At 48.9% G+C, this 17,141-nt stretch overlaps 3 protein-coding genes across 4 annotated transcripts in view; 1 reads left to right on the plus strand and 2 right to left on the minus strand.

Moving 5' to 3' along the window:
* LOC138102578 (uncharacterized) overlaps window positions 1-17,141 on the minus strand; it is a 171,268-nt gene that overhangs the window by 87,895 nt on the left and 66,232 nt on the right. The window lies entirely within an intron of this gene.
* LOC138102550 (serine/threonine-protein kinase PAK 3-like) overlaps window positions 1-17,141 on the plus strand; it is a 54,245-nt gene that overhangs the window by 4,641 nt on the left and 32,463 nt on the right. The window lies entirely within an intron of this gene.
* On the minus strand, window positions 642-7,130 carry LOC138102581 (uncharacterized). 2 transcript variants are annotated; one of them, XM_069000309.1, is made up of 6 exons: window positions 6,736-7,130; window positions 5,708-5,895; window positions 4,157-4,277; window positions 2,423-3,065; window positions 1,953-2,065; window positions 642-1,574 (listed from the first exon to the last, which is right to left on the minus strand). In XM_069000309.1, the coding sequence occupies exons 1-4, from the start codon at window positions 6,962-6,964 to the stop codon at window positions 2,995-2,997; spliced, it is 609 nt and encodes a 202-aa protein (XP_068856410.1). In that variant the 5' UTR covers window positions 6,965-7,130; the 3' UTR covers window positions 642-1,574; window positions 1,953-2,065; window positions 2,423-2,994. The 2 variants fall into 2 exon arrangements, with proteins under 2 accessions (XP_068856410.1, XP_068856409.1); XM_069000308.1 differs by having other exon boundaries at window positions 2,360-3,065.

Raw genomic sequence — 17,141 nt, forward strand, 5'->3', positions numbered from 1 at the left:
TTGCAAACCCTGTCACGAGGCCAGGGCTGTTTTCATTTATGGTGACACGTTGCAGTACATAATCTTTTATTTAATGGGAGGGAGGGAGGTGCTGAAGGGCAAAAATTCTCAAGTAACAAGGACATCTTCCACTTAAACAGCAAGGTAAATGAAGGGGAAAGTGCAATCCTATCTTTCCTGGAAGGGATTTTATACACATTATTGTTGCTGAATACATGCCTAGACAGTGGTGATTTAGGGCATCTAATCAAGCTCCCACAGTATCATCACATCTGTTTTGCCACATTTTCTTTCTTGTTTTCATTGTGCACGATTTCTCCTCCCTGGGTGGCTCCTGGCTGCAGTTCTACGCTCAGGGGAGCCCCGCTTTCTCAGCAGGCCTCTGCAGCGAGTCTGTAGCCAACGTGTGGCTCTGCTGCCAGCCCAAATGTGCCGTTCCCTTGCCCAGCCTGGCTGCAGCTGGGGGATCTGCTGGGCACGGCTGGCGATTTTCATGGCCAAAATCCTCCAGCGTCCTCACGTCTACATCTGCCCCTTGCTTTGGAGAGCACAAATCACAGGACACTCATCTCAGTTGACAAATGTCATTTATTACAAATTGCTACACCCGCGCTGACAATATATAACTATACAGATCTAACTTCAAGTTCAAAAAAGTAATTTATTAGACTTCTACAACAATGCAATGTAAAACTATACAAATACCCACTTCCGTTAACAAAAATTAATTTATTGCCAACCTCTACAACAACTCACTATACACAAAGATCAACTGAAGGTTAACAACTTAATTTATTGCATACTACTACAACCGTACAGCCCATATATCAGTACAAAAATATCACTATCCTTCTCTAAATAGCCCTATGCCAAGAACTCAATAAACAGCATTCTACAACTATACAACTTCACACATATTTAAATAGAAATAAAGACATTTATAACCACCACAATATACAGATATAGATGAAATATTAGATATTACATACTATATCTATAAATACATACATACAACAAACCTATCTCTAGGCAACCATACCAATCTCCATATCCATACAACTGAATCAATACCAATATATAGCTGTACATCTCAACACATATGTAAATATAGTTATACATAGAAATAGATCAATATACATATAAAAATATAAAAATAGACATATATACCTAACCAAATACCACTATACCTATTTAAGTAGCCATATGCCTAGAACTACATCAATAGAAATAGATACCTAGAAATCAGCATACATAGGAAACAGAACTTAACACAGACATAACAACATACATATATACTTAGATAGATAGATACACATATATATAATTACAAACATATATATATATACAGCATACATCCATAAATATAACAACATACATATAGAAATATACCTATACAAATAGCAACCTACATATAAATATCCATGTAATTATCACTATCTTATGAGCAAGTCCATACATCTTTAAACAGAAATACAAGCAGAGGGATTCCAGCCGCCCCATTTTCAAAGCCTCTCCCTCGGTCTCTTCCTCCCGTGCAGAGCAGCTCTCCTGGACGGGGACAGCAGATGGGACACCTGGGAAGCAAAGGGAACACTGAGTCAGGATCGGGACGTTTCCCTTGGCAGCAGCTGCACTTCCATCAGGGAAGAGAAATCTCAGAGCCTCCCCAGGAGGCTTAGAAAGCAAAACCAGGCGCAGCGGGCCGGGCTGTGGCGAGCGCAGCCCCGGCGGGACCGTCCCGCAGCCCCCGGCAGCGCGGCACAGCCGGCACCGCTCCCGGGCCCTGCCGGCGCAGCTGCCTTGCCCAAGGACAGCCCCTGTGCCGCCCGGGGCAGCCGCGCTGAGCGGCCCCAGCACGGGCAGGGCCCGCTCCTGCCCAGCCGGCCAGTGCCCGCGGCCAAAGCCCACGCCAGCCTCACGCCCACCCTGCCTCACCGGCCCTGGGGCCTCACCCAGGCTCTCGGGTGGCAGCAGCAGGTCCCCGTTCACTGCTCTTGCTGTGCCCTTCAGCTTCTCCCTGCTGGTTCTCATCAGTCTCTGGATGTTCTCAAGGTCTTCAGGGCAGCTGTGGCAAAAGTGGAGACTCTGGACTTGGTTCCATGGCTTGGCAGACCCACAGTCCCAGATCCCGCTGTGCTCCCTGCTGGCCCCCTCCATCCCCTCAGCCCTGCCATGCCCTCGGCAAACGCACAGCCGCCTTCAGTTTCTTCAGACGCCCACAGTCCTCTCACGCCCCTCAGTCCCTTCAGATCCATCCTGTCCCCTTAGACCTGCCACCCCCCTCAGCCTGTGCCACTTCCCTGTTACCTCAGTGCCACTTCGCCCTCTGCTCCCCCAAACCCCCCAGTCCCACCAGCACCTCAAGGTCACCGTCCTTTCAGTGTCGCTGCCTCCTCAGCGCCCTCAGCCCCCTCTGGCTCACCGTCCTCCAGCAGCTCCTCAGGGCACAGTGCCTGCGGCCACCGGCAGCTCCCACCGCTCCAGGGACACCGGGGCTGCAGCTGCTGCTGCGCCCGGCCCGGCCGCCAGCTCGGAGCCAGCACAGGAAGAGGGGACAGAGGGGGCACAGGGGGAAAACAAGAGATTAAAAAGGTGGCTGAGGGCAGAAAGAGCTTAGGATGCAGCCTAGGCTATATAAACATCAATCTATGTATCTAAACATCCAAATACCTCTTATGGTATAACTGTGTACATTTACAAATATAACTTAGATATATAAATATTTTTCTCTACACATATATAAATCTGCAAATCTATAACTTTAACTGCCTATGTATAAATATAATTACATCACATCTATAACTATATATATAAATTTAACTACACAGATCTATAAATACATTCACCTATAAACACAACTCTATAAATCTATAAATACTATATGTAACTAATAAGTATAGTATAAATACTATAAATAACTATATGGATATATAAATATAACTATAGACATCTATAAATCTATCTATAAACAGAGGGATTCCACCTGCCTGATGGTCACAGGCTCTCCCTCGGTCCCTTCCTCCCACGCAAGGCAGCCCTCCTGGAGAGGTAGATCAGATGGATATCTGGGAAGCAAAAGGAACACTGAGTCAATATTGGCCTTCAGGCATCTCTCCTTTTGGAAGTAATTGCCTTTCTATCAAAGACTGTAGAAGGTGACCTGAAAGGCAGACTCTCCCTTGGGAATTTGAAGCCTGCTCTTTAAAGAACAGGGAGCATTCCAAGTTTTCAAAACCTCCGAAGGTTTGAAGTCTCCCGATAAAGTCTCAGCACCCGCAGTGCAAATGGCACCCACGAGAGCTTGAAGCACAGACAGTCCCAGCTCCCACACAGAAGCCCAGCCTTGTTCCTCCTCTGTGCTGACACAGACACCTCAGTCCTCACTGAAAGAGCTGAAGCTGAAGGGTGCTGTGAGCTGAGTTACGAACCAGCTCCATTACCTGGGACCTACAAACTGCCCTCTGCAGTGAGCAACAGCGGCTTCAACTCGACCATCAGCTCTGGCAGGAAGAGCTGGGAGGGAAAGATCTCCCCATGAGGCCTGCAGGCTGCACCAGCCTTGCTCAAGAATGCAGATCCAAGGTGCTCTCTCTCTCCTATTAGTTCTCGCTAATTTGGGGTAAGTTTTTCCTTTCCAAATCATAAATCCTTGTGTTTTATCATTTGCTTGGCCTCAGAGCTTCTGCTGCTTGTATTTTTAATGTGTCTCACTAGGCCTACCAGCAGATTGGTCATACATTGATTTAATGTTCTGAGACAAAAAGCTCAGACTTCTACATTGACTTTCTGCTGGGGTTTTGCTCTCTTGCTTCAGGAGTCGCTCAGTGTTGCCTCCAGAGCACTGTCACCCTGCAGCAAACTCATCCACAGACTTCATCTCCAAACTGGGACACCTGGGTTGGTGACACAACTCCCACGGGGTCAGGGTTATTCATGGCTCTCTGGCCACAGCACAGCACTCGGTGTCAGTGCCTCTGGAGAAGCGTGGAGGGCAGGGCTCGGGGAGGCTGTGCCAGGGCAGGATTTGACCTAAAGGCACCAGGAAGCACCAACCCTGCAGACAAGAGCTCAACTCTTCTCATCTCCCTTCCTGCCAGAGGCAGGCTCAGAGCAGCTGCCTCAGAGCTCTCTAAAGCAGTGTGGGCTCTCTCCTTACCAGGCTCCTCGGGCTCCAGGGACCTCTTTCTGCAGCTCATGGCGCCAGGCAAAGCTCCCTCTGCTGCAGCCCTGTTCCCGGCCTCCCCTCCTGAAGACTCAGGGGCAACACTACGATTGTCCTGAAAACCAGAAAGAAAGAAACCCAAATATCACTCACTGTTTTCTGCAGGGACACAATAGATCAGAGCCTGCCACATTTTCTTCTCTTGAAGAAGAAAATGCTTTTGAAAACTGCTGTGTCTGAGTTTACAGAAGACGAAAGGTCATCACACTTAGCAATGAGATACTGGGGATCCCAAAAAATCCCACTCACCACCTTGACTCTGCCCTTTCTGGCTAATAAATCTGCAGCAGGCAGTGGGTCTGCATATTAAACAAAACAGAGAAATTCTTTGGCAAAGTTGTATAATAATATGCAAAAAGGCCTGTGCCAACACAGGAACTGAACACTCCAGGCACATCTGGGAAGAGGCAAGAGTTAACAGGAAGGGGATTCCTAATCCAAAGAGGGAATCTGTCAAACACAAGGACTCATGGTCCCTGACTGAATTGCTCTTCCACACAGAAGAAGCCCCTGGGCTTAAAGGAGTCCTTAACCCGTTCATGTCCAGCATCATCATTGTCCTGCTCACCAATCACACAAGTCATGGGGCCTCAAAACCAACACTTCTGCCCCCTAAAAGCTCCACTGCTCACACACTTCCATCCCTTGTTCCTAACAAAGAAGTCTGGGCCCCAAAGGCCTTCAACAGTGGAGAAGACTGACTTCTCAAACACAGTCCAAAAGCTGCCAAAGCTGACAAAGTTGAATGTGGGGCTCACACTGAACACATGAAGTGGGCACTAAGGAAGGAGTTCTGCCAGCTCCTGGCACAGGGATGTGCTCCTCCCTCCACAGCCCTGAGCAGAACAGCAGAACACTCTCATCCAGGCTGCAGCTTTGCAGGGTCTGGATGGGAACACACATCTCTTCCCACAGAGATGCCCAAGAGGAAGGTGCCTGAGCTCTGGAACACAGAGAGCAAGGCTGGCAAGTTTGCCCAGCTGAGGATTTGCCAGATAGAAACAGGAATGGAGGCACCAGGCTACTGAGAGGACAAGAAAGCTGCAGCTCCAGCCCTTGCTTTGCCTTGGCCTTCCCACCCAAAACAGGCAGAGCCCACGTCTGCTGCTCTAACGGAGGCACCTCTCGCCTGCCCCTCCCTGCATGGGACACTTTGCCTTCAGTGGCAATTCTCCCCACACTCTTCTCTTCTTTCCCATCACACAGAGCCTCTTAGAACCTACAGAGCATCACCACAAAGGCCCCTGCACCAGGGATTCTCCCCAGCAAAAGGAGCACCCAAACCTGGCCACCACCGGCTCAAACCTCTCATCCTCCCTAAGGGGGGAGACTTTTCATTCCCTCTTCTTTTGGAAATCTTGCTTGACCAAGCAAATCCTTCCTCGTCCATTCAAAGCTTAATCCAAGAAGCCTTTGCTTCTCAGCCATGCAACAACATCCACAGCTCTCAGCCCAGCCCCTTTCCCTCCCACCCAATGGAGTTACCTGAGCAAAGGGAGACCTTTCAGGCAGGGATGGTGACAGCATCTCCTCCAGTGTCTTAAGAACAAGGTCTAGATCCAGGGGTGGCAATTCCTCGTCCCCAGGACTATTCCAAGCCCAGCTGGAGGCCGTCCACGCTGCCCAACCAGCACTGCCAGCTGGAGCACTGGGGGCTGAACTGCCTGGCGTGGCTGCAGGAATCCAAACACATTGGTCAGGCTCCAGAATGTGGCTTTGGGACACAGAGCTCTATTGCTGCCTTGCAGCAAACATCACAGGAAGCACACAGAAACTCAATTCCAGAAATGTATTCCAACTTCCCAGGGGATTGGAAGACTGATTTCTTCCTCTCAAACAGTGTTTCCTCTAATTGATGGGTATGGATATTAAAGGATGGATTGTAAAACTGATCTACACACAAAGACTTTGTAATCTCAGCCTTTTCTATCTCCCCAGCAGCTTTTAGATGTGGCTGCTTCTGAGTTTCTCATCCCAACAGACCACAGAAAGTGGATTCACCCAGGAAGAGCCCAGATCTGCAGACACACATGCTAAAATTCAACTCTGATTGTATTGTAAAAAGCAACCTTGTGGGTGAGGCTGTATTCTGCAGCTGCAGCAGTTCTGGGGACACACAGAGCTCACTGAAATTTAATAGCCTTCTTTGCAGGAGAGACAACCTGTAAGCTCTGCAATATCCTGTCAGCATCCTAGTTTGGGCTTCATTTCAAGAGAGATGGGGGTGCACGTGACACTGACCAGTTGTGGACCAATGTTTTCTGCCTCTCCCTTTCATCCCTACAGAGAGGCTGTCTGGAAAATGGCCAGAACAGCCTCCAAATCTGGAGGAAGGACAGGAAAAGCAGACAGAGACTGGTTTTGTTTTCATGGTCCTGCTTCCCCATACACTTGACACTTTCTACCTGATTCTCACTTGAGATCTACCCATGACAGAACACTGTGCAAAAAGACTTTAAATGGTCACTTTCCAGGACCTGTTTGAAAAGCAAGGGTACAAACTGTCTCCCTACCTGATGGGCTGTAGGCTGGGGTGTGCTGCTCTGAAGATGTGCAGCTGCGCTTCTGCGGAAGGGCCACGGAAGTTCTCGGATGGTCTACAGGCACCAGTGGAACCATGAGCTCAGGGTGGCGTTTAAGGTCCATGCGAACCAGTGGAATGACGAGCTCACGCTTGAGTGGAAATTTGCATGTGCCTGGTTCCTCAGATGAGACCCCAGGAAGTCCAGAGGTGGTAAACATTCTCTTGGGAGCTGGTGGGGAAGCGTCAGACTCCTGAGCACCTGGACTTGTCCTGGGAGGTCCGGGAGGCAGCTCTAAACCCTCAGGTGAGACAGCACCGAGGTGCTGGGATGAGGGAGCTGTGTAGGAGGCAGGGAAGAGGAAAGGAGGCAAAGGGAAGACTAGGTGAGTATTGGTTCTCAGGTATGTTTCCCTTGGCAGCAACTGTACTTCTATCAGGGAAGAGAAAAGCTCCCATCCTCCCAAGCAGGATTACAAAGAAGAAAAAAAAAAAACATGCTCCCGGGCTATTCAACAACCAATTCCTTGTCTACTTAGCTCTCCCCTACTCATTCAACCGTCTGGGAAAACCGTCCCGCTGCAAATCCTTGGCAGGAGGCAGTTGCCAGAAACCCAACTGCCGGGTCTTTTCCCTCTGCTCCAAAGGGACAGGAGGCTCCCTCCAGCTGGGCGGGACCACAGCCGGGCCCTCGGCTTACACACCCGCACGGAGAGCTCCCCAAGCAACCCCAGGGCCGGGCCAGGAGCAGAGCCAGCCACGGCTCAGGGCTGGGCCGGCTGCAGGCCCAGCGGGCCGGGCTGTGGCGAGCGCAGCCCCGGCGGGACCGTCCCGCAGCCCCCGGCAGCGCGGCACAGCCGGCACCGCTCCCGGGCCCTGCCGGCGCAGCTGCCTTGCCCAAGGACAGCCCCTGTGCCGCCCGGGGCAGCCGCGCTGAGCGGCCCCAGCACGGGCAGGGCCCGCGGCCAAAGCCCCCGCCAGCCTCACGCCCGCAGCTCCCACCCCGTCTCACCGGCGCCGGGGGGGTGCCCGGCGGGGAAGTGCAGCAGCGGCCGCTCCGTGTTGAGCTGCTGGAAGCGGCTGGGCTGGCGGCTGCGCACCTCCAGCCCGGCTGCCAGCCGCTGCCTGTTGGCCCTGGTCAGGCGCTTGATGCGCAGGAGGAGGTCGGGGCGGTCGCGGCGGAAGTTGGGATTCTTGAAGTGCACGGCGGCCCCGGCATCGCCCGGCACAGCCGCGCCAAACCAACCCAGCACCTTCTGGAAGCCGTAGAGATTGAGCTGCCGGACGACGCTGCCGAAGTGCGTGGCTTTGAAGGAGTCCGGCAGCGCCGCCCCTCCCTCTCCGCCCGCCCCGTCGGCGCCGGCCGGGCTGAGCAGCTCCTGCTCAAAGAGGGCGCGGTCGATGAGCACCCCCTGGCCCTGGGTGTCCCAGCGCACGGAGCGGACGCGGGGGCTGTTCGCCAGGCGCCACAGCTTGGCGGGGAAGGTGCTGGCATTGAGCCCGGCGGGCAGCGGCAGCTCGGCCATCGCGCCTGTCGCCCACTGGCGCCGCAACGGCCGCAGCTGCACCGGCGGCGCGCGGCCTGAGGGGGGCGCTGCGCTCGGCCCCGCGCGGGAGCGAGCGGCACAAAGCCGGGGCTGCGGGCACAGCGCGGGCGGGGCGGCTCCCGGGGCGCTGCCCGGGCGCGGCACGGACCGGAGCGGGGCAAAGCCTTTCTTTCTCTGCGTGGAATCGTCCCTCTGCCTTTGGCTCGCAGCACGACCCCAAACCACCAAGGCAAGCGCAGCCAGTTTCAGAAAGGGTCCAAACTGAGGAATCCCATGGGAAACTGTTCCTATGTGTCAAGTGGCAGCCACATCTCTCTGTGTTCTGCATGGCTGAAGGGAGGGAGGAAAAAGATCTTCCACTGAGTAGCTTCACTCTTTTGCTTGGGGTTGCTACCAGAGTTGCCTACTTCAAAGCACACTGGTCCAACAAGACCAGGGGAAATGATGAAAAGGAGAGACTTGAGGACTTGCTTTTTGCCTCTTTTCCAGCTAACTGGCTGGCTCTTTCTCACTGGCTCTGCCTGTCTTGGGCAGATTTGGCCCATTTCTCATTCTTTGGAGTCAGAAGCAGCAACAGGAAGGGGCAGCAGTTTTGTCAGCGTTGCCATCAAAGCTTAAATCGTGCGCCGTGGATGGATGTTGCTTTCCCCAAGGGATTAATGACCTAGAGTTGTAGTGAACTCCCGCTGATGTCTCTCCAAGAGATTGTGCCTTTTTCTTTCCTCAGGAATCATTTCTTCTTTTTTTTCCCCAGTCTGGGGAGAGTTCCAATGCAAAATCCCTCCTGCAGCCAAGTCTTTTCAATGGAGACTAACAAAGGTGATCTTCCAATCCTCTGTGCTTAGTGTCACTTGTTCTTTTAAATTCTCTCTTGAACTGGAAAGATTTTTCTGTTCATAGCAGGAAAAAATAGACCTAATTCTTCCATCTCTTTAATTCCTGCCTTTTTTTTTTTTTTTTTTTTTTTTATGTCTCTACATCATTTAACCCTGCGGGCTCATGTGAGTATGTTTGGTGCTGTGGCATAAGCTCATCCCACACACACAGAGGGGATGTTCTCCGTACATCCAGCTTGTCTTGAGTTCCAGCTAACACTGCCTTCTCTTGCCCTCCTTCCAGCTCCCTTTGTGAGGAGCCCTGCCCTGTCACTTTGGTCCCTGCCCTATGGGTGACACAAGGATTGTTGGTCTCACCACATTCTGGAATAGTCTTTTGCACTGAGTGGTTTAAAGATGCCCTGTCATCTCTTCCTGTGTGTGCTGGCTTTCTCAGAAAAATGGAAACCCACTACCCAGAAAATCTCTTCCCAATTCATCTTAAACAGCTTAAAACAGTACCTGAATTCCGAATGATGCACCTCAGTGGGATGGGGTTTGTCTTTCTTTAAACACAGTGTAACAACTCTTGTAAAAATTATCCCAGCGACCGAATTGCAACAACATTTCTAATGAATAGGCAAAAAGGAGAAGACAGGAGTTCAGAAGAGAAGGGACATCTTTCTTCATGTTTCATGGCCCTTATTTCCCACACATTTGTCTATGTGCTGCTTCATCCAGAAAAGTCTCGTTTTGAAGATCTCCTCTGTACTCTCTGTGAGTTATGAGAAACACACGATCACTGGACCGGTGCCCTACTGGAGATGAGGAAGCAGGTGGCTGAAAAGCGGATTGTCCACTGGAATGTTTAGTCACCCCTGAAGTATGGTTATGTTTATGCATTGACTTTTCCACAGTACTCTGTGGCTAAGAATGAGAAGTTACCCTTAGCTGTGTTTTAAGGCTACTGAAACTTGAAAAGAAGTGTGCTTATCTTGTGTCTGGCAGCATGACTCATTCCCAATTTTCTACCTACTGGTAGAATTTAATGTCAGTTACAAACACCACAAGACAAATGATGGATATTATATTTCAGTGTTTGGGCCAAAAATTGGTTTAATAATTAACAACAGAAAAGGTTGTTAAGTTTTAGGAAAGAAAAATCCTTAAAACTGTGGTATGTGGTTTTAGATTAAGATTTTTCTCTTAAAATTACTCCTTTCCCCTTTAAAAGTAATTTGTAGAGAACATCACTCAATGTACAGGCCTGATGACTTTAAGTATTATTACTGTTCCATATCTTTCCTTTTTCCCTACATGGCACTGTAGCTTTTGAATCCCAATTTTTACCACTTTGAAAATGCAGTTTTAATGTTTTTCCTACTGGTGAATACTTACCAGTTCCAAGTTAAAGAGCAGTCAGTTCTGAAAGCGAAATATGCCTTATGTAAATATATTTTTTCCCTAGTCTCTTGGTATTACGTGCAACAGGGGCAACGTTAAAACAGTCTATACTGACTTATTTTAGAAGCTGTTAGAAATTATAAATATTTTCAGTATATCTGCCATACATTAGTGTGTGTTTCAGGTGAAACTGTCCTTTGTGCTCTTCTGCTAGCATGTAAGATCTCCTTGCGGCGTAGGAAGACACAATTTTCACTTTCTGATTGGCCCACAGCTGTGTCACTGCCTTCACCTTTCCATCTCAGATGCTCAGACAGTTTTTCCTCCAACACCTGCCATAGCAATGTCCCTTAAGGTGATGCAGACATGGTGGGCATGCAGCACCCAAGCTGTTCCTGATCTTCTGGGAACTAACTGCTGGTCCTGAACCCATCCTTTGCTGTTTACTTCTATACTGTACTTGTGGCAAAGGCTGTTCCTGCCAGTGTTGTAGGTTACTTGGTCTAACCACAGCAGCATGAAGAGTAGAAGCTGAAGAAAGAAATGTACATTTTTCTGACCAATTTACCTGGAGTCTGTATTTGGACTTACATTGCTGATAAAAGTGAGAAATTCCTGGCAAACAAGTAATAAGTCATTGAATTTAGCATGTATTTCTTGGGTTCCTTGGCAACAGAACGGGGAAGAGAATCTTCATCACTTTCTTCCTCCTTACAGATGTGGTTTTAACCCAGTATAGGAACACCTAGACCCCAAGTTTGACATAACTAAAAATATTGGCATAGGAGGTAGAATCCCACCAGGCAAAGGGAATCTTACTGCAACAGCAGGTACAGAGCATCCACGCTTTTGAGTCCAGTGAATTCAAAACACAGGTTTTGAAACCTGCTCACCAGCACTGAGGGGGCCACCTTAGTCCCTGGACTTTAGAGGGTAAGAAGAGAGAACATAAAGTCTTTTCTACAGAAAAACAGAACCACAAAGCAAAACTTCATGGTAACTGCCCTGAAACTGCACCTCCGTTTTGGGATGAACTTGGTCTGAAATGGTTCTTTGCTGAACTTCACAAGCAGCTTCTGCCTCTTTCTGTTTGCTCCCTTGGGTTTGTTTGTCTGCAAACACCATCTCAGGTTGTTCTAGTGCTGCTCCCCCCGACTAAAATCTCTCTGTACATTCTGCAGCCTCCACTGAATATCTGCATGAACTGTTTTGTGTGATGTCTGCACAAGTCTTGTTAAACCTGAAGCTGTGATGCCCTGGTTTGGGTCTCCCTGTCTCCTGGATATGCTGCTCAGGTCTGCCAGGATGGTTCTCCTCCCTCAAGTGAGCTGAGCTAGTGGAAGCGCTCCAGGGACGTTTAAGAGCGCAGGTACCTCAGGTGGAAGAAATTCTCATCGTCTGTGCCTGTTCAGGCTGGCTGTGACTGTGCCGAGGGGAAATGGCATTTGTTACCTGAGTAGCTCCAGGAGGACTAAAGGTCATGGTGAAATACTCTGGTGAGGGCTGTGGCAAAGGAACAAAACTGGGATTAAGGGGAGTTTTCAGTAATAATTGCATCTCGTTCTGGCTTCTGTCACAGGTAGTTTAGTCACTGGCTAAGGTAGCTCAGAAGTGATTTTGGAATACTGCTGTTGGACTTTAAATGGTATGGACTCTTCCTCATCCAGATGTGTGGCTGTGGGCCTGTGTGTTTATCAGTGACACACAAGCTGAGAGAGGCAGACAAATTCTGCAGGGCTCCTGGGGTTCAGGTGCCCTCCAGCATCCTTCTGCTTGCTGGAAAAGCTTCTTGCCAAGCAATGGAAGAAATATCTCCCTCTTCTTCTCCAGGAATATCAACTTGGCCACCTGCATCTTGCAGCTCATGTCAGGGGAAGTACTGGGAAGTTGGACATCTCATAGACTCAAAACTCACCTCATATGTTTGCCGTGTCCTTCAGTAAAGAATGTCTTCTTACCAGAAGAACTTGAAGACATTCGACACCTAAGCCAAAGTAAAAGAAAAGAAAGAAATTAAAGCATCCGTTGTCAGTATTTAGGATCAAGAAAATGCAAATATTTGCAAAAGGCTCAAGTGAAGAAATGAAGAAACAAAGCAGGGTTTACTCTATTAAAGCTAGGGATATAAGTCTGCCTGCTTATGCACCCAACTGCTTTCCAGGTGTGCACCTGCCAGGGATTTTACCTTTCTGTATGCTGTAGGTCTCAGGCTAAAACCATCAACAGGCAAACCCAACCAAACCAAACTAACCAACCAACCAAAAAAACTCCACAAAAATCCCCAACTCAGAACTAATCTGAACTAAACTGAACTAAACTAACAAAAAAACCCCCCCAAACACCAATCCCCCACCAAACGAAATAAAAAGTAGGTGGAGAAACTTGTTCCCATAATGTCACTCCTTTGACACAAGACAGTTTAGACCTCTTTTTGAATGTGAAAGAAAACTATACGTTCTAGGTAGCAAGATTCAATTATCACTGAATAAATAAGAAGGACATTTTAGTGTCGGGAGAATTTGACCCTTACTCTTAAGTGATGTTTCCTGGAAACATCACTTCTTTTTATGGTATTACAGTCCCTTCTGACCGGGCCAAATAACAGCTCCTTGTCTGCCGACAAATACAGCCATGATTCTCAGGTATTTCGGTGTGTGGAGATGAGCAGCGGGTGAAAAGGAGCACAAGCCATCTCCTCTGAGCTCCTGCTGTTTATGGGAACAGATACGGGCCTTGGGGATGTTTGCTAAAACACTGCACTCCAGCAATCAAACTCCACACATTCAGAGTGCTGAGTGCTGAGGCACACTCAGCACTCGCTGGCACCAGCTGAGGACTGTGTGCTTCTGTGAAGCCAACACACAAAATTAACCCCTGTTAAGGTCAAAGCAATGGCATTGTTTAAGAATTAGACAAGTTTATCGGACAAAATTATTTTGATGACAGAATGTAAATTTATTTTTTGCAGGCAGCACAGCAGATGATGGAAATTGCAATCAAAGATGTCTGTTGTAGGCAAACTAGAATGCAAGGCTGATTGTTTCATTCTGAGATTTCGATCTGAACTGTATTTGTGCTGGACAAACAATAGGATATACCATTACAAGGAGAAAGAGGTGGAAATGCTTTGAGAAAGGAGGAGCATGAGCCATCTTAGCATGAAAAGCAGGGGTCTGTGCTTGCTGGGCTCTCCCACAGGCCCAGCTTTGTGCCACATGGCCAGTCTGATTCTAGTTATGAACCCTGTGGAGAGCAATAACTGTCCTGACTTAAGCAGTGGAAAAGGGAATGTGCTTGCTGGGGTAAATTGGTAGTTTTCTAGTAAATCTTTGTCTGAACGTGAAAGAATAAGGGAAGAGACAAGAATTTTATAACACCATTTGAAGGAGCTGGGAAAAAACTGTGGAGTTGTTCTCTTCCTCTGGTCTGAAATCAACAACAGTTTTTAAAGTCTGATGCCCAAAACCTGGGCAAGAGAGCAGTCCTCCGTAGTATAAGGCCTATAGAGCAGGTATTTGTTTATTGGACACCAGGAGGGAGGGAGGGAGGGGAGTAACTCCACCACAAACTCACTCCATTCTTCACACAGTAGTAGATTTTATACTTTTTTTCCTTAATGTGCACATTATACTTTCCTAACCTTCATATTGCAAGACATTTTCTAATCACACGTTTATGTCAGCCCTTGGAGCACATGCACAGTCTCTGCACGCGGTGGTCGTCAGCCTCCTGGTGGTCATTTCTGATGAAGGCTCCTAAGTCTTCCTGAACTTCTCACCCCTGCTTCCTGCACGTGCTCTCTAAGATTGCCGGCTCAAATAGCCAGTGGTTAGCTTTTGCAGTTAGCCTGTCCTGCTAAATGTGCTGGTTTCTAAAAAGGGCTTCATTCACATACCCTGTTACAAAGGAACTACTTCTTTCTGCATAGCTACAGCTTTTTGCAGAGCTCAAGCATTATCTTGTTGCCTAGGCAGCAGTAGCCTGGCTTTGATAGTGCTGAACAACCAGTCTGACAGAACTTGTATTGCAGGGACATCTGATTTCATTCTACTGTTTCCTTCCAAAGCCCAGCCATGGCTGGAGGAGGAACCGAGGGAGTTGTCTTGGATCCTACACCCCAAACAGGGCCACACGTGGTCTTGTCCGCATTCTAAATACTGAAAGGTAAAGACACGTTCCACCAATGAAGGGCTGCACAGATCCCATTGATGGTAATGCCTGGTTAAGGAGCAGAGCCGTAGAACATTTGGTCAGAAGGGTCATCTAGAGGGCAACTTTGGCTCAGGGCCTGTTGCTGAGGCCTCAGTCCTTCCGTGTTTTGTGGTGCAAATGAATGCCCTGGAGGGCTGGAAAGGAACAAGTCCCTCTTTAGCAGGTTGCAGACAGGGAACGGGATTAGCCCTGCCAGGCCGGGCTGGGGCCAAGAGCAGAAGGCCGGCACGCTGCGTTTGCCCACGGGCAGCCGTGCAGAGCAAGGAGGCCGCTCCTGCCCAGGGGCTGAGGTGCCCGAAGCTGCCTCCCTGCTGCGCAGCTCTGCGGGGCCCGTGGTGCGCAGCGTCCTGGGCAGCCAGGGCAGCCCAGCTGCCTTGGAGCACGAGGAGCGTCCCAGAGAAGCTGCGGCCCTTTGCTTTGGAGCTCTTTCTCCCAGTAGTTCTTCCGAGTTCTTCTTTGGACTATTTCTCCGAGTCTTGTCATTAATCCATAGACTCTGACGTGTTTTCCTTTCTCCTTGCAAATTTAAGACATCTTTTTGAGAGAAGTGACTGACGTAGCTTCTGCTGCGGGTGTTGCTTTAGTCTGCAGGTCAAGGCAGGTGATTTTAACCAAGGATGGAGTCCAAAGGTAACGTTCCAGTTTTGCCAAGTCAATAAAACCATTTACAATGGGGGTGCTGATGCTGAGCAGCTTTCCTAGTTTTTGGAAAGCTGCAACCTTAAAAAACCTAACAGGTTTTCCTACCTGAGGATACCAGCAGTAGCATGATGCCAATTCTTTGCACCTCTTTTCTGTATCTTTGGTGCTTTTAAGAGTTCCTCAGTCCCCAGCAGGAAAGAAAGCACGTGTGATAATGTAAGTGATTTGAGAGCTGTGTGTTGTGCCTTGCCCCATCAGTGTTCGTGCCAAGCTGGGCACCCCACTGGTAGGTCTGTCGAGTTGAATTCACCCTAATTGTGTGCAAACAGCAGCCCAGAGATGCCGAGAAGAGCAAGGACGGTGGGTGGGTGTGCACGGACACACCCGTGGGCTGATGGCTGTGTGGGCAGAAGGCTTTGGACAGCAGTACATCTTCACTCTCCCAAGTTGGAAGAATATTTCAAATCTACATGAAATGAAAATATTTCTCAACATGTATCAAATAATACATATTAATTTATCATCTCTTCAATTTATCCTATATAGTATGATATACAATATATTTTAATAGATATAATAAATAGAATATGTCAAATTTCTACTTGATCTTTTCCTAAGCCATAGCCTGTGGGGCTTATAGACCATCTCCTAGCAGTGCTACATTTTTGCCTTCTGGTCCTACTTATTAGAGCAGCGTTTCCCCTGCGAGTTCCTTCAGGGAACTTCACAAAAAGGGCTTCCATCATTTCAGCGCTTGTGAGAACTTGTTGCTTCCCAGTTGTCCAGCATCCTTCTGGATTTTGGAGCATTTCAGCACTTGGGTCAATGGCCCTTCCCTCATCCCTGCCCTGCAGCAGTTACAGTCACTGTTCCCTCGCCCTGGCTCCAGACCTTTTGCCAAAGTGCTGCCAAAGGCAGCGCAGCTGGCTCAGGATCCCTGGTTGCTGCTGCTCTCCAGGATGACCTTCAGAGGGACACTTGGAGCGCTCCCTAAAGAGCTTCCGGTGGGATGGGGGTGGATTTCTCCTCCCCGGGTGGCTCCTGGTTACAGTTCTACGCTCAGGGTGATGCCTTTTCCTGGTCTTAAAATCAAGAGTCAAACACGGTTAGAAGGGGAAAAGGGATTTTACCTTGGGATTTATTTTAAGGATCCTTAGGTGCACATGTCCAGGTCATCTGCATGGAGAATGACAGCAGTGGAAAAACTCAATTGGGAAGTACAGGGACCACCCAGAGAGAGTAGCTATGTGTGTAGAAATGGGACCCTCTAAACCCAGATTTGCAAGATTTGTCAAGAGACATCCATGACGTGGGTTCAAGCCCTGCCTGTAGCCTTGCTGAGAGTCCGCATACAGCCAAGGAGAAGGGACAACATCAGTCCCTATGAAATATTATATGGCAGGCCATAGCAGGTTCCACATATCCCAGGGGAAATTCATATGAGAAGTAAAAATGATTTGCAAAAGTGTTTAATGGCTCTGAGTTCCACTTTGCAGAAGCTCCAGAGATTCGTCGTGTTATCCAAACCAATAGGATTGGACACAGCTGCTCATCCATTCCAGCCTGGAGACTGAGTCTACATCAAGTGGTGGGACAGCGACCCCTTGCAAGCCAAGTGGAAGGGACCATTCCAAGTTTTGCTGACCACTTTTACTGGGGTCAAGGTTGCTGGCAAGGGACCGTGGATCCACTACTCCAGGGTGAAGAAAGCTTCTGCTCCCAAAATCACCGAGATTTGATACAGAGACTGATACAAATCAGAAAGATGCAGTTTAAAC

This window comes from Aphelocoma coerulescens, unplaced genomic scaffold (assembly GCF_041296385.1).
Source record: "Aphelocoma coerulescens isolate FSJ_1873_10779 unplaced genomic scaffold, UR_Acoe_1.0 HiC_scaffold_87, whole genome shotgun sequence".
Taxonomy (NCBI): domain Eukaryota; kingdom Metazoa; phylum Chordata; class Aves; order Passeriformes; family Corvidae; genus Aphelocoma; species Aphelocoma coerulescens.

What these genes read in the sequence shown, in the direction of transcription:
- LOC138102581 (XM_069000309.1), bottom strand. Translation starts at nt 6,964, where the DNA reads ATGTTTACCACCTCTGGACTTCCTGGGGTCTCATCTGAGGAACCAGGC. An exon ending in CCCAGCCTACAGCCCATCAG is followed by an intron (nt 5,896 to 6,735) that starts GTAGGGAGACAG and finishes GGATTCCTGCAG; the next exon opens with CCACGCCAGGCAGTTCAGCC. An exon ending in AAAGGTCTCCCTTTGCTCAG is followed by an intron (nt 4,278 to 5,707) that starts GTAACTCCATTG and finishes TCTGGTTTTCAG; the next exon opens with GACAATCGTAGTGTTGCCCC.